Source organism: Oncorhynchus kisutch, linkage group LG4 (genome assembly GCF_002021735.2).
Source record: "Oncorhynchus kisutch isolate 150728-3 linkage group LG4, Okis_V2, whole genome shotgun sequence".
Taxonomy (NCBI): Eukaryota; Metazoa; Chordata; class Actinopteri; order Salmoniformes; family Salmonidae; genus Oncorhynchus; species Oncorhynchus kisutch.
Genome location: NC_034177.2, coordinates 71,390,143 through 71,404,712, shown reverse-complemented (window position 1 = coordinate 71,404,712; position 14,570 = coordinate 71,390,143). Strand labels below are relative to the sequence as shown.

The window sequence follows — 14,570 nt, the reverse complement described above, 5'->3', positions numbered from 1 at the left end:
TCTTTGTGCAGTAAATCAAATCAAATCAAATATATTTTTAAAGCCCTTCTTACATCAGCTGATATCTCAAAGTGCTGTACAGGAACCCAGCCTAAAACCCCAAACAGCAAGTAATGCAGGTGTAGAAGCACAGTGTCTAGGAAAAACTCCCCAGAAAGGCCAGAACCTAGGAAGAAACCTAGAGAGGAACCAGGCTATGAGGGGTGGCCAGTCCTCTTCTGGCTGTAATAGTGTTTAACATGATTTTTGACTACATCATCTCTGTACACATACAATTAGGTCCCTCAGTCAAGCAGTGAATTTCAAACAGATTCAACCACAATGACAAGGGACATTTTCCAATGCCTCACAAAGAAGGGCACCTATTGGTAAATGGGTACAAATAAAAAAAAGCAGACATTGAATATCCCTTTGAGTATGGTGACGTTATTAATTGCACTTTGGATGATGTATCACTACACTCAGTCACTACAAAGATACATGCATCTTTCCTAACTCAGTTGCCGGAGAGGAAGGAAACCGCTCAGGGATTTCACCATGAGGCCAATTGGGACTTTAAAACAGTTAGAGTTTAATGGATGTGACAGGAGAAAACTGAGGATGGATCAACAACATTATAGTTACTCCACAATAATAACCTAAATGAGTGAGTGAAAATAAGGATGCCTGTACAGAATAAAATATTCCAAAACATGCATCCTGTTTACAATAAGGCACTAAAGTAAAATGGCAAACAATGTGGCAAAGAAATGAACTTCATGTCCTCAATACAAAGCGTTATGTTTGGGGAAAATCCAACACAACATGTCACTGAGTACCACACTCCATATTTTCAAGCATAGTGGTGGCTGTATCATGTTATGGGTATGCTTGTCATCAGCAAGGACTATGGAGTTTTTTTGTTGTTGATAAAAATAAATGGAATAGATTTAAGCACATGCAAAATCCTAGAGTAAAATCTGATTTCCAACAGACACTGGGAGACAAATTCACCTTTCAGCAGGACAATAACCTAAAACACAAGGCCAAATATGCGCTGGAGTTGCTTACCAAGATGATTTTGAATGTTCCTGAGTGGCCTAGTTACAGTTTTGACTTAAATCGGCTTGAAAATCTATGGCAAGACTTGAAAATGACTGCCCAGCAATGATCAACAACCAACTTGACAGAGCTTGAGTAATGTTTTAATGAATAATGTGCAAATATTGTACAATCTAAGTTAGCAAAGCTCTTAGAAACTTACTCAGAAAGACTCAGAGCTGTAATTGCTGCCAAAAGTGGTTCTAACATGTATTGACTCAAGGTCAAAATATACATGAGATATTTCAGTATTTCATTTTCAATACATTTGAAAACATTTCTAAAAACATGTTTTCACTTTGTCATTATGGGGTATGTGTGTAGATGCCCCAAAATATATTAATGAGCCAGAAACAACAATACCATGCACCAGGTAGTTGTCAAAAGGTTTTTGGCGCTCCGAGAACACAGCACGGTACTGTATTCTGTGGGGTGGAATTACAGTACCATCCGGAAACAAATAAATACATTTTCCCACAATGCACTGTCATTTACAGTATGCTGCAGTAAATGGTTTCAAAATCAAATCAAATAATTGTATTTGGTCACATACACGTGTTTAGCAGATGTTATTGGGGGTGTAGTGAAATGCTTGGGTTTCTAGCTCCAACAGTGCAGTTATATCTATCAATTAATACCTAACAATTTCACAACAATACACACAATAAACTCAAATCGAAAGTATAGGAATGGAATTAAGAATATTTAAATATTTGGACGACCAATGTCAGAGCGGCATAGACTAAGGTTCCATTATTAAGGTGGCCAATGATTTCAAGTCTATGTATATAGGGCAGCAGCCTCTAATGCGCTAGTGATGGCTATTTAACAGTCTGATGGCTGTGAGATAGATGCTGTTTTTCAGTCTCTCGGTCCCAGGTTTGATGCACCTGTACTGACCTCGCCTTCTGGATGATAGCGGGGTGAACAGGCAGTTGTTGTCCTTTATGGCCGCTTTGGCCTTCCTGTGACATTGGGTGTTGTAGGTGTTCTGGAGGGCAGGTTGTTTGCCTCCGGTGATGCGTTGGGCAGACCGTACCACCCTCTGGAGAGCCCTGTGGTTGTGGGTGGTGCAGTTGCCGTACCATGCTGTGATACAGCCCGACAAGATGCTCTCAATTGTGATTCTGTAAAAGTTTATGAGGGTTTTAGGTGCCAAGCCAAATTTCTTCAGCCTCCTGAGGTTGAAGAGGCACTGTTGCGCCTTCTTCACCACGCTGTCTGTGTGGGTGGACCATCTATTTTGTCAGTGATGTGTGCGCAGAGGGACTTGAAAGCGTTCCACCTTCTTCACTGCAGTCCCGTCAATGTGGATAGGGGGGTGCTCCCTCTGCTGTTTCCTGAAGTCCACAATCTGCTCCTTTGTTTTGTTGAAGTTGAGTGAGAGGTTATTTTCCTAGCATCACACCTCCTCCCTATAGGCTGTCTCGTCATTGTTGGTAATCAGGCCTACTACTGTTGTGTCGTCTGCAAACTTGATGATTGAATTGGAGGCGTGCGTGGCCACGCAGTCATGGGTGAACAGGGAGTACAGAAGGGGGCTGAGCACACACCCTTGTGGGGCCCCAGTGTTGAGGATCAGAGAAGTGGAGGTGTTGTTTCCTACGTTCACTACCTGGAGGCGGGCCCAGTTGCACAGGGCAGGGTTCAGACCCACGGCCCCAAGCTTAATGATGATCTCGGAGGGTACTATGGTGTTGAATGCTGAGTTTTTTTTTACTGTTGTTAATACCTAAAATTACTGTATAAATTACACTTTCCCATTACGGTATGGGTTGAAATCTAGGATCAGTCAGTATGTGTAATATAATGTATAATGAACAAAAATATTAACTCAACATGTAGTGTTGGACTATCTCTCTCAAATGTTGTACACAAATTTGTTTACATCCCTGTTAGTGAGCATTTCTCCTTTGCCAAGATAATCCGTCCACCTGACAGGTGTGGCATATCAAGAATCTTATTAAACAACATGATCCTTACGCAGGTGCACCTTGTGCTGGGGACAATAAAAGGCCACTCTAAAATGGACGGTTTTGTCACACTACACAATGCTATATATGTCACAAGTTTTGAGGGAGTGTGCAATTGGCATGCTGACTGCAGGAATGTCCACCAGAGCTGTTGCCAGAGATTTTAATCTGAATTTCTCTAGCATAAACTGCCCCCAACATAGTTTTCAAGAATTTGGCAGTACTTCCAATCAGCTTCACAACCGCAGACCACGTACGAGATCCTGAGGCCCGTTCATCCGCTGCAATCACCTCATGTTTCAGCATGATAATGCAAGGCCCCAATGTCACAGGGCTCTGTACACAAATTTTCCAGTTCTTCTATGGCCTGCATACTCACCAGACATGTCACCCATTGAGCATGTTTGGGATGCCATGGATCGATGTGTACAACAGGGTGTTCCAGTTCCCGCCAATATCCAGCAACTTCACACAGCTATTGAAGGGGAGTGGTACAACATTCTACAGTGCACAATCAACAACCTGATCAACTCTATGTGAAGGAGATGTGTCGCACTACATGAGGGAAATGGTGGTCCCACCAGATTCTGACTGATTTTCTGATCCATGCCCCTACCTTTTTAAAATATCTGTGACCAACAGATGCATATCTGTATTCCCAGTCATGTGAATTCCATACATTAGGGCCTAAGGAATGTATTTCAATTGACTGAGTTCCTTATATAAACTGTAACTCAGTCAAATCTCTGTCTCTCTACACACACACACACACACACACACACACACACACACACACACACACACACACACACACACACACACACACACACACACACACACACACACACACACTCCTCTTATTGTCTCTGCACACATGCACATACGTACAGTACACAATCAACACTCACCTCTCTCTCCAACAAACTTGTGTGTGGTCTCATGCATTTAGAGACACATTCCTCACCTCATGTTGCATTGTTTGTCTAACATGCCACTCAAAATCAATACACACCTCAAGGTGGATGAGAAACATTTGATGCTTGTCTCTGGAAATCAAACCCTGAACAAAAAGGGTTATTGATGCGATAATTATTTGCTGTCTTCAAAATCGAGTTGAGGTTTAATCAATTTAAAAAGCCTGGAAATCACTTACCTTGAGAATATGATTGTGGTGGTGATGATATGTTTTCTCAGATTTTCTGTTATCCTGATAGGCTTATCAGATGTGTGGTACCTGTAGCTATAAAAGGTGTTTTAGTCTACATGAAACATCAAAGACGCATAGAAATCAGCTGAATAATAAGCCTTGCTGAGTGGCCAGCTGTGTCCATTGAAGCCAGATAAGAATGGTTCTGTCCTGGTGGCCTGCTGCACATGTAATATGATTTTAGGGTTTCATTGAGGAAGAGTCAACATGAAGGGAGGTTATTATTTGAAGAGGGAAAAGTATTTTTTCTTAGTTGTATCTGTCAGCATTGTGCAGCATATCACCCAAAGACCCTTTTAATCCTCTGACCTCATTCCTTTGTTTTTCTTCAGTGAGGCACATTAAATTGGTTGTGTTGGTCAGCTGGGTATCTGTCCTGGTGCCAGATGAGGACACGAGACGGAGGCCAAAAAATGCCCTTATTTTCCTTCCCCTTATCTGTGTTGGTATCAGCAAGTAGGGATCAAATTACGTTTTGGAAAGTCTGTATGCCACATCCTGTATGTATTCTGTATGCCACATCCTTTGTCTCTATATGATATCTCTGAAACGTGTGAATGACAATTACTTAATGTGAAAAGTTTTGTACCGTCAGTGTTTGAAAGGTTATACTTCACTTTCATTCACCTTAGACAACTTCATAACAGTTTTGGTGCATTTTTAAAGTAAAAGCATATTGTCATCATAGTCATTGTCTTGAACAAGCAGACATTTATGGTTGTCAACGCAGAGGCCTTTGACAACCATTGAGTAATGAGTTTCAATTGAGCTGCCCCTCTATCAATTAGAACAGAGCACTGTGATGTTTACTCAATGGCTTGGAAATCAATGTCTCTCCTCTGTTTGACCAACTTTCAATATTTATTTATTTGTCTGTATTGGTTTAGATAGCTGGAAAAAAAACAGCAGACTGCTCTTGTCAGTAATACTTTGTTTATTCAGCGTATGTGTCGGCCTATTGGCCTTCATCAGAGGGTTTAGGAAACCTGTTTTTAAAAAGATGTGGCCTTTAAAATGCTGAGGTATATTAATGGCCTTGTTCTTTCTCTCCCAGTTTTACTCTCTTTATATTTAAAACTAGTTCTCTGGATTATGTCTGTTGGTCTCTCTCTCTATCTCTATTTTCACTCGCTCAGCCTCTCTCTCTCTTATTCTTCTAAAAGAGCATATTTTCTCCTTTTAAGGAAGACAGACCGTGTTCAGTCCCCAAACCTGACTGAGTGTGTGTATCTTTCCTTCCAACGGAGAGAAAGAGAAGAGGAAGGAGAGGAGGAGGAGAGGAGGTTGGGTGTGTAATGGGGTGGCTGGCTAGAGTATAGAGGACATGAAACAGAGAGATGTTACTGGACTGCAGGCTCCTTCACTCTGGGGTCCGTAGTGTAGTAGGGAGGCCAGGAACCCTCACTCCTTTCCTGGGTGTAAATCTGTCAAAGTCAGGGTTAGGGTTAAGGAGAGAAGCTTCTGGAGGTATGCTAAAATGTTACCCCTCCCTACTGTGCTTCTCTTTACTCTCTCATGGTTACGATTAAAGGGTAGATTGATTTTTAAAGTATGCTCCTTTTATACCTTCATAACATCAAAAAAGGATAGGCATAAAATGTATGCACGCATGACTGTAAGTAAGTCACTTTGGATAAAAGTGTCTGCTAAATTACATATATTATTGTATTATATTTTGTCAGTCTGGCTGTATGTGGTCACTCCTAAAGAGGAAAGGGGACTACCTAGTCAGTTGTACAACTGAATGCCTTCAACTGAAATGTGTTTTCAGCATTTAACCCAACCCCTCTGACTTCCACATCTTTGGCACCCAGGGAACAGTGGGTTAACTGTCTTGCTCAGGGACAGAACGACAGAACGGGGAGTCGATCCAGCAACCTTTTAGTTACTGGCCCAACGCTCTAACCACTAGGCTAGGAACAGAGGGGTGTTTGGTGGTGTGTTGCCACAGAATTCTGGGCGGGACTTTAGAAGCTCGGGCAACACTTCAAACCGTCTCCCTTTTGTGAGTTCTATTCTCAGCATCCTTTGAGAGGTAGAAAGGGTTTCCTGTCCCTATTTTATCCAAGCTTCTCTTTGAAGACAGCAGTTCTCGTTGGATTAACCCTGTTACATGTGATTAGCCTCTTTTACAGAATTGGATGATAGAGAGCCGCATGACACTACACTGTCTGCTTCCCTGTGGAAGGATTTCAGTACATAACAGACACAGAACATCTCAGTATACAGCACATTACACCCAATCTTGTCTAATCTAATTCTATGTTCTGTTCAAAAGTAGTGCACTAGGGAATAGGGTTTTATTTGAGATTTTGTCAAGGGGCTGCAAAGCATCAACGGAATCAGGTGCAAAATTGTGATGTTTAGGTGTAGAATGTGAGCTGGGACCATGGATATTAACAAGATGCTAACTAACACTGACATATAAACAGAGACTCTTAAAATAAAAAACAATAATATCAATAGGATTATCCAAAATGCACCTCCACAGGTATTTAATCTGATGGGTTCTGATTTATAAACTTCAAAAATTGTTAACCATCAGGTATCCTATGGAAAGGAGAAGGGCCACAGTCTGGTTGTTACACCAGAAGTTAATGGTTGTCTGTAGGAGGAATGCATATGGTGGAGTCAATTAAGGTTGGATATGAGCCAGCGGATTGGAATGTTACTGTGTGAGGGAAAGGCAATCACATGGTTGTGGTCACTGTTAAGGGTGGAGAGTTGTGGATTAGAGAGGAATGGTGGCCGAGGTCAGGTCAGGTCACATTAAGGGAGAAGGAGCAGTTTATTACCCACATCACTTAACTTCCTGCCTAGCAATAAATAATTAATGTTTAGAGGGAAGGAGGAGACTTAATCTAAACTGGGGTATATATACACTTGTGCTGTTGGGAACACCATCTTGGTCTGTTCAGCTGTCTGACCCATTGGGTGAATAAACTTGGTTTGAGCTTTAAATAGTTTTTACCCTGTCATTTAGAACCTAACACATCAATTAAATGTCACTCTATAATCGGATCACTCACAATAATTTAAACATGAATGTTCAATACCATAGTACATTTCAACATATGAGGGCATAATATTACATAAAAAGCATTTAACGAATAACGATTATGAAAATAGCCCTCAACATTCTAATTACTGAGCGTGCGTGCCGGTCACATCCACATAGTTATCCATCAGGTGCGCGTGCTCAGTAATGAGAACGTACAGTTCACTCACACAATCCGCGGTGGTGAGTAGGGGCTGGCGATACAATACTTTAAACTCTATTAAACAATGTTTACATTTCTTCTCGTGTGTGATATTTTGTGAAATAACTGTTGGACATGTTAAGCGATAGGAATATGTTTGAAAATGCTAGCAAAATGAACAAACAGCAATGATTTGCAAATTGTGGTTGGCGCCAGATGAGGGAAATGCGTTGGAGTGTAATGTCAGAAGTGTCATTACACTCCTCTTTGGGTGCTATACCTCAAGCTCACCTATGGGTTTCTGCATTGCCACATAAACATTTGACACAACTCCACTTTTTATATGGCCCCCTGGTTCCTGCACTGCTCCCCCTCCCTGCATCTTTGCCCTCCTTCCTTTTCCCATTTTCTCCCCCTCATTTACTTTCTTCTCAATGGTCAACCTCTACGTACATTTCACTTTCTCTCCATCTGTCACTTTTTCTGAACCTCATTCTGAGAAAATACTCAATCAACAAACTGTTCTCTGCAAACTCATGTCTGAAAGGATTGTACAGGTTTTGGGCATTTGTTCAGCATGGCTCTGCCTAAATTGACATCCCTCCCTGTCCCCATCTCTTTTGATATGACTATGTTATTCTCTCTGGCTTTCTTTGAATTTTGTTTCTAAAGCAGCTGGGAAAATGAGGCAGTTTAGAATAGAAAACTTTGTATTAGCCTTGTACTCTGTGTTTTTTGGTTCATGCAAACACCAGGGGTGTAGGCCTATTCACTAACAAATAAACAGAACGGAAGCAAACAGAACATAACAGGGACGGAATTTATCCAATATAAATATTTGTTTTCTGTGCAAAACATTTTCTGTATTTTACTTCTTCGGGATCGGTGTCCCTTCCACAGGACGGTTGAGCTAACGTAGGCTAATGCGATTAGCATGAAGTTGTAAGTAGCAAGAACATTTCCCAGAACATAGACATATCTGATATTGGCAGAAAGCTTAAATTCTTGTTAATCTAACTGCACTGTCCAATTTACAGTAGCTATTGCAGTGAAATAATACCATGCTATTGTTTGAGGAGAGCGCACAATTTTGAACATGAAAAGTTATTAATAAACAAATTAGTCACACTTGGACAGTCTTAATACCAAATTTTGAACAGAAATACAAAGGTTAATTAGATCAGTCTAAAACTTTGCACATACACGGTTGCCATCTAGTGGCCAAAATCTAAATTGCACCTGGGCTGGAATAATACATTATGGCCTTTCTCTTGCATTTCAAAGATGGTACAAAAAAATACAAAAGAAAGGTTTTTTTTTTCTTTGTATTATCTTTTACCAGATCTATTGTGTTATATTCTCCTATGTTCCCTTCACATTTCCACAAAGTTCAAAGTGTTTCCTTTCAAATGCTACCAAGAATATCCTTGCTTCAGGGCCTGAGCTACAGCCAGTTAGATTTGGGTATGTCATTTTAGGCTAAAATTGAAAAAAAGGGGTGGATCCTTAAGAGGTTTTAACTGTTTTAACTGTTTCAAAATGCTTTGCTACGGTGTGTGACTAATGAATACACCCCTGACATGTATTACTGCGCTTTGGCTCATACTATCCCTTAGCAAGAGGTTGCACAGCATATTCGTAGCATAAAACAACTCTGTTCACATCTCGTAAACAAGCTATGTGGATTACCATTGTAGAAAAGTCTAAGCAAATTAGTCTTTACAAAGTGTACTTTTAATCAGATCAATCCATTTCTGTTCGGCATTGATTTCCTGTGTTTCTTGTTCCAGCTGTTGAAGCCAATCAAATACGAGTCACCTTGAAACCACAGAATTGAGAACATGTTTTTTAAATTAGTTATTTCCTGAAAATTCATTTGAAAAAGGATTTCAAATTCAGCAGGCTCAAAATACACCACAGTAGTCATTGAACTGCTGAATCTAAATTAAGTCAACTTTTTGTAGGGTATTATGCAATCGTTCAGTGTTTCCACCTTGCTTTTTTAGGCACATTAAGGTGTAAAAAAAGAGGCAAAGAAATGGCTAGGGGGTATCCACTCCACCTAAACAATGCTAAGGAAAACACAAATTCCTTACAATTACATATTACCATATTAATCCCATTTTCCCTACTTCCTCCTCCTCTAACCCAGGTCTAAGGACCTGATCAAGGAAGCCATATTGGACAATGACTTCATGAAGAACCTGGAGCTGTCTCAGATCCAGGAGATCGTGGACTGCATGTACCCTGTGGAATATGGCAAAGACAGCTGTATCATCAAGGAAGGTGACGTGGGCTCACTGGTCTACGTCATGGAAGGTAAATACCGTAGCTTTACTCTCACCCTGCGTCACACACTGTGATGTGTATGTCTGGTATTGGGGTTGTTTGAAGCTCATAAATGTTATTGGTGTTTGAAACATGAAATGATAAGCATTATTGGGAATTACAGTTAGGAGATCAGGGCTTGACCCCTCTGTCCAGACTGGATCTCAAGGGATTTTGGAATGTGCCATTTAGTTTAATGCTTTACCACAATGACATTGTATTAATAAAGTCCTACACAAATAAAACCTTCACAGGGCACTTTTTCCTTTCCGTAATCACCACAGGCTTGACTTCTAGGATTCTGGAATGGGGCAATTTAGACAAATGTTTGTGTCTAAAAAGTTTAGGAAAGATAAGTGAATTTAAGTGATCTTGACAATGGAAAAGAAACTTCCCTGCACTATAAACCTCTACCGACCCTTAGCAATAGTAATTTGAAACATTATTAAAAGTTATCTGTTTGCAATAGTGTTATCTTTGCTTGTCTATGGGGGATACTACTCAGAGATAAATGTGTGTGTGTATGTAATAGTTAGTGGCATTTAAAGTTAATTAGAGCGATTATTGATTGACGCCAGTGGAGGAGCAGTCCACTGATTTAAATGATGTCATCTGCAGCAGCTTTTATGGATTCTAGGTGCCTTATTGGATAAACATTTGGTAAGATGTTTTATTTATTTTTCTCATGCATTAAACATTGTGTTGTCAATTTAAATGAACCCAAACAGGCTTTTGCTCTCTTTAGATCTGGAATCCCCATCACGGCCAATGCTGACTGAATATATTTGACAATATAAAATCAATACAGTCCCAACATCTCTGAAATAGCAGCACATAGTGTACATGAATTGAGTATATCGGGGAAAAAGGTCTGGTACACATTTCTATTGTGGTCCTCTAGCTCAGCTAATCGTCTCCACCTGTAAAGACGAGTGGCTTGTGTTGAAGGAAGCACACTATGTTGACTGAGCTGTCTCATTGTCACTGACACAGTGTCACTGACATTGACGGCTCTTCAACAGGAAGGCTGCTAAAATAAACTCCTCACATATTTCTTTGAGTTTAGGAGAGACAGCTCGTTTCTTCGCCTGTAGACTTATAATATGAACACCTCAAGAGGTAGATATCAGCACTGCGGCATTTAAAGTTGATTATGTAAATGAGAAGGTTAGCCTTCATCAGATTGAAAGCATCAGCGAGATTGTGGGTGTGCAGACGTTTTCAGATTGTATTGTTTATATACAGGATGGGTGTGTGTGATGTAGGTGGAATCTACTCAGGGGTAATTTGCCTCAAGGTGGGCTGTGTATAGATAGGGCATTGGGCCACCACGGGCTGCCAGAATAGCTTCAATGCACCTTGGCATAGATTCTACAAGTGTCTGGAACTCTATTCGAGGGATGCGACACCATTCTTCCATGGGAAATTTCATAATTTGGTGTTTTACACACACACTCGCGCGGACACACACACCCTTTAATTAACCCCCCTATATGCTTATTTGAGACCCCTCTTTCAAAGTCTCTGTGATCCCTTCTTCTAGCCATGGTAGCCAAAATAATGGGCAAGTGGGCATTTGTATACATGACCCCAAGCATGATGTGATGTAACTTGCTTAATGAACTCAGGAACAGCACCTGTGTGGAAGGACCTGCTTTCAACATACTCAGCACCCCTCATTTACTGAAGTGTTTCCTTTATTTTGGCAGTTACCTGTACCTCATTGATCAATACCACCTATACTTTCCCATTAGTTTGACTTAGACACCAAACTAGTTCTGAAATCAAGACCCCCCCCCCCCCCCCCCACACACACACACTAGTGTGTATGTGTTTATGTGTCTGCATTTTTTACTGTGTGTGTGGCATTCAATATCACCATCTGCATCAATAGAGTTAGATCTCCTGTTGAGTGCAAGTGTCTCCCTCACCACATGATAATACATCTCCCCACAGGATGGACACATTCAGACAGATGATGTGGAGCATGCTTCAGAGGGTTTGTTTGGAGACTGGGTTTTTCTCAGTGACAAACACATAGTAAAAGGTGCTTTCTCAATAAAAGGTTTATGAATTGGCTTGAGAGGCTTGATACTTTTAAATTTAAACATTTTAAATAGAACCTTTATTTGAATGAAAGGCGATTTAAAACGGTGCTCCCTCCTTTCATTCAACCACTTCTCAGCTCTTTCTTGACATCTTCATTTTTAATGACTTACCTGAGCTCTTTTGTGTGTAGGAGACCTCTCCTAACCTTCTGTCCTTACTTCAGCTGTAGGTTTCTACCTATACTCAATCTGCTCCAGTGGTAAATGTTAGTAGTTTCACCCTGAGGTCAAGAGCCTTGATTTAAGTGGGAAAAGGTCCAGTCTGTGACCTTTAAGCAGGACTGTCGACAGGACTGCTGGCCGCGGCCTTGCCAAGCCTTCGACAGCCAGCACCCTCTGGCCTTTATTTCTGCTGTCAGTAGCTATGTTTCCATTAACTTGTCCAATGATTTTTTTTTTCGACATTTAGAAACTTTGCATTGAAAATAGATTTGACAATTGCCTGCTATGGTGCGTTCCCTTTAACTATCTTTGCTTCGATTAAAAACAGCTGGACATAGTGATGCGAAAGCCAGCACGTATAATTTGCAATCATTCACAAATATTTGCCATGTTCTAATAATTCTCATGTGCCAATTTATCGCCACGGTCCGTGCCATGGTGAAACTTGCCCTCCTGTAGATCTGCACTAATTGGATGGGGAAACTTGCATCCAGCCATCCAGAAAAGCAAGGCAAATTAATTCATCCATTCTTTAAAGTCAGGACAAGGATCCTGCAAAGAAAGATAATTTTTATAGTTGAAGTATATTTAGCAGGCAGTAGGCATTTAGAATTAAATGTGGAGTGGAGCTTCATACCGACGTCTTGACATCACGTGCTCTGCGTACCTTCAAATCATAATTTTTTCGAAAAACACAGTTTCTCTCATAATTTGTCAGAATAAAAGTAAACAAAACACACCCGTGTCAAATGGATAAAAATGTTGTTGATCTTTTGAAAACGTCTCCTATATCTGCAGTTTACAATGCTTTTGTCGAATAAACCTGGGTCAATGGAAACCTGCCTATGTCACGCCCTGGTCTAAGTATTTTGTGTTTTCTTTATTATTTTGGTCAGGCCAGGGTGTGACATGGGTTTATTATGTGGTGTATTTAGTCTTGTTTTTTTTTTAGGTATTGGGATTGTGGTATAGTGGGGTTTTCTAGAAAAGTCTATGGTTGCCTGAAGTGGTTCTCAATCAGACGCAGGTGTTTATCGTTGTCTCTGATTGGGAACCATATTTAGGCAGCCATATTCTTTGAGTGTTTCGTGGGTGATTGTTCCTGTGTTACTTTGCACCAGTATAGGCTGGTTTGGTTTTTGTGGTTCTTGTGTTTGTATTGTTCGGGTTTATTCGTTATTAAACATGTATGAAAATTACCACGCTGCATTTTGGTCCGATCCTTGCTACACCTCTTCGTCAGAGGAGGAGATAGAAGAAAACCGTAACAGCCTACTGGTGTAACTCAATTGTATCAGTGTTTGTGACGAACCGTTAGCCCCGGGGTAGCCACTCTCCAGCAGGGGATAGCTCATCAGCATAAAATCAAATCAAAGTTTATTTGTCACGTGCGCCGAATACAACAGGTGTAGACCTTACAGTGAAATGCTTACTTACAGGCTCTAACCAGTAGTGCAAAGAAGATATTAGGTGAACAATAGGTAGGTAAAGAAATAAAACAACAGTAAAAAGACAGGCTATGTACAGTAGCGAGGCTATAAAAGTAGCGAGGCTACATACAGACATCAGTTAGACAGGCTGATTGAGGTAGTATGTACATGTAGATATGGTTAAAGTGACTATGCATATATGATGAACAGCAGCAGTAGCGTAAAATAGGGGTTGGCGGGTGGTGGGCGGGACACAATGCAGATAGCCCGGATAGCCACTTTGCGGGAGCACTGGTTGGTCGGCCCAATTGAGGTAGTATGTACATGAATTTATAGTTAAAGTGACTATGCATATATGATAAACAGAGTAGCAGCAGCGTAAAAAGAGGGGTGGGTGGTTGGGGGGGGCACACAATGCAAATAGTCTGGGTAGCCATTTGATTACCTGTTCAGGAGTCTTATGGCTTGGGGGTAAAAACTGTTGAGAAGTCTTTTTGTCCTAGACTTGGCACTCTGGTACCGCTTGCCATGCGGAAGTAGAGAGAACAGTCTATGACTGGGGTGGCTGGGGTATTTGACCATTTTTAGGGCCTTCCTCTGACACCGCCTGGTGTAGAGGTCCTGGATGGCGGGCAGCTTAGCCCCAGTGATGTACTGGGCCGTACGCACTACCTTCTGTAGTGCCTTGAGGTCAGGATGGGGAGTGTACATTCAGCCCTTTAAAATGGAACCAGTTTTTTGAGGATTGAATAGTTGCAGAACTTGGGCTGAGGTAAACTTACTGTGCTGTTCAATTTGAATAATGGCCTAAATGAATGAGTTTGACATAAGTCTCTGGTCCAGTGTAGTTGACATGGAGCTGCTCTTGAACACTGGGGGTTCTGATTGGGTGGTTGGGATCTGAACGCTCTTACAGGTTGATAATGGGGATAATAATGGAGGTAATTAGATCCCATTATTATCAAGTGTTTCCTTGACAATGCAATTTACAACTCCCATTAAGTTATAAATCTGTTATAATCAAATACATTTCTCACTTACTTAGAGGGCCTCAGCTGAATCTGTCTCTCTTGATCCCAAGT

General features: G+C 41.0%; 1 protein-coding gene across 3 annotated transcripts in view; it reads left to right on the top strand.

Annotated features, from left to right (window-relative positions):
* Nucleotides 1–14,570, top strand: part of LOC109889943 (cGMP-dependent protein kinase 1) — a 134,832-nt gene that overhangs the window by 21,953 nt on the left and 98,309 nt on the right. For all 3 annotated transcript variants that reach the window (XM_020481795.2, XM_020481796.2, XM_020481794.2), the window contains exon 2: nucleotides 9,613–9,779. In XM_020481795.2, the coding sequence (XP_020337384.1) occupies nucleotides 9,613–9,779 (167 nt within the window). The remainder of the gene's footprint in view (nucleotides 1–9,612; nucleotides 9,780–14,570) is intronic.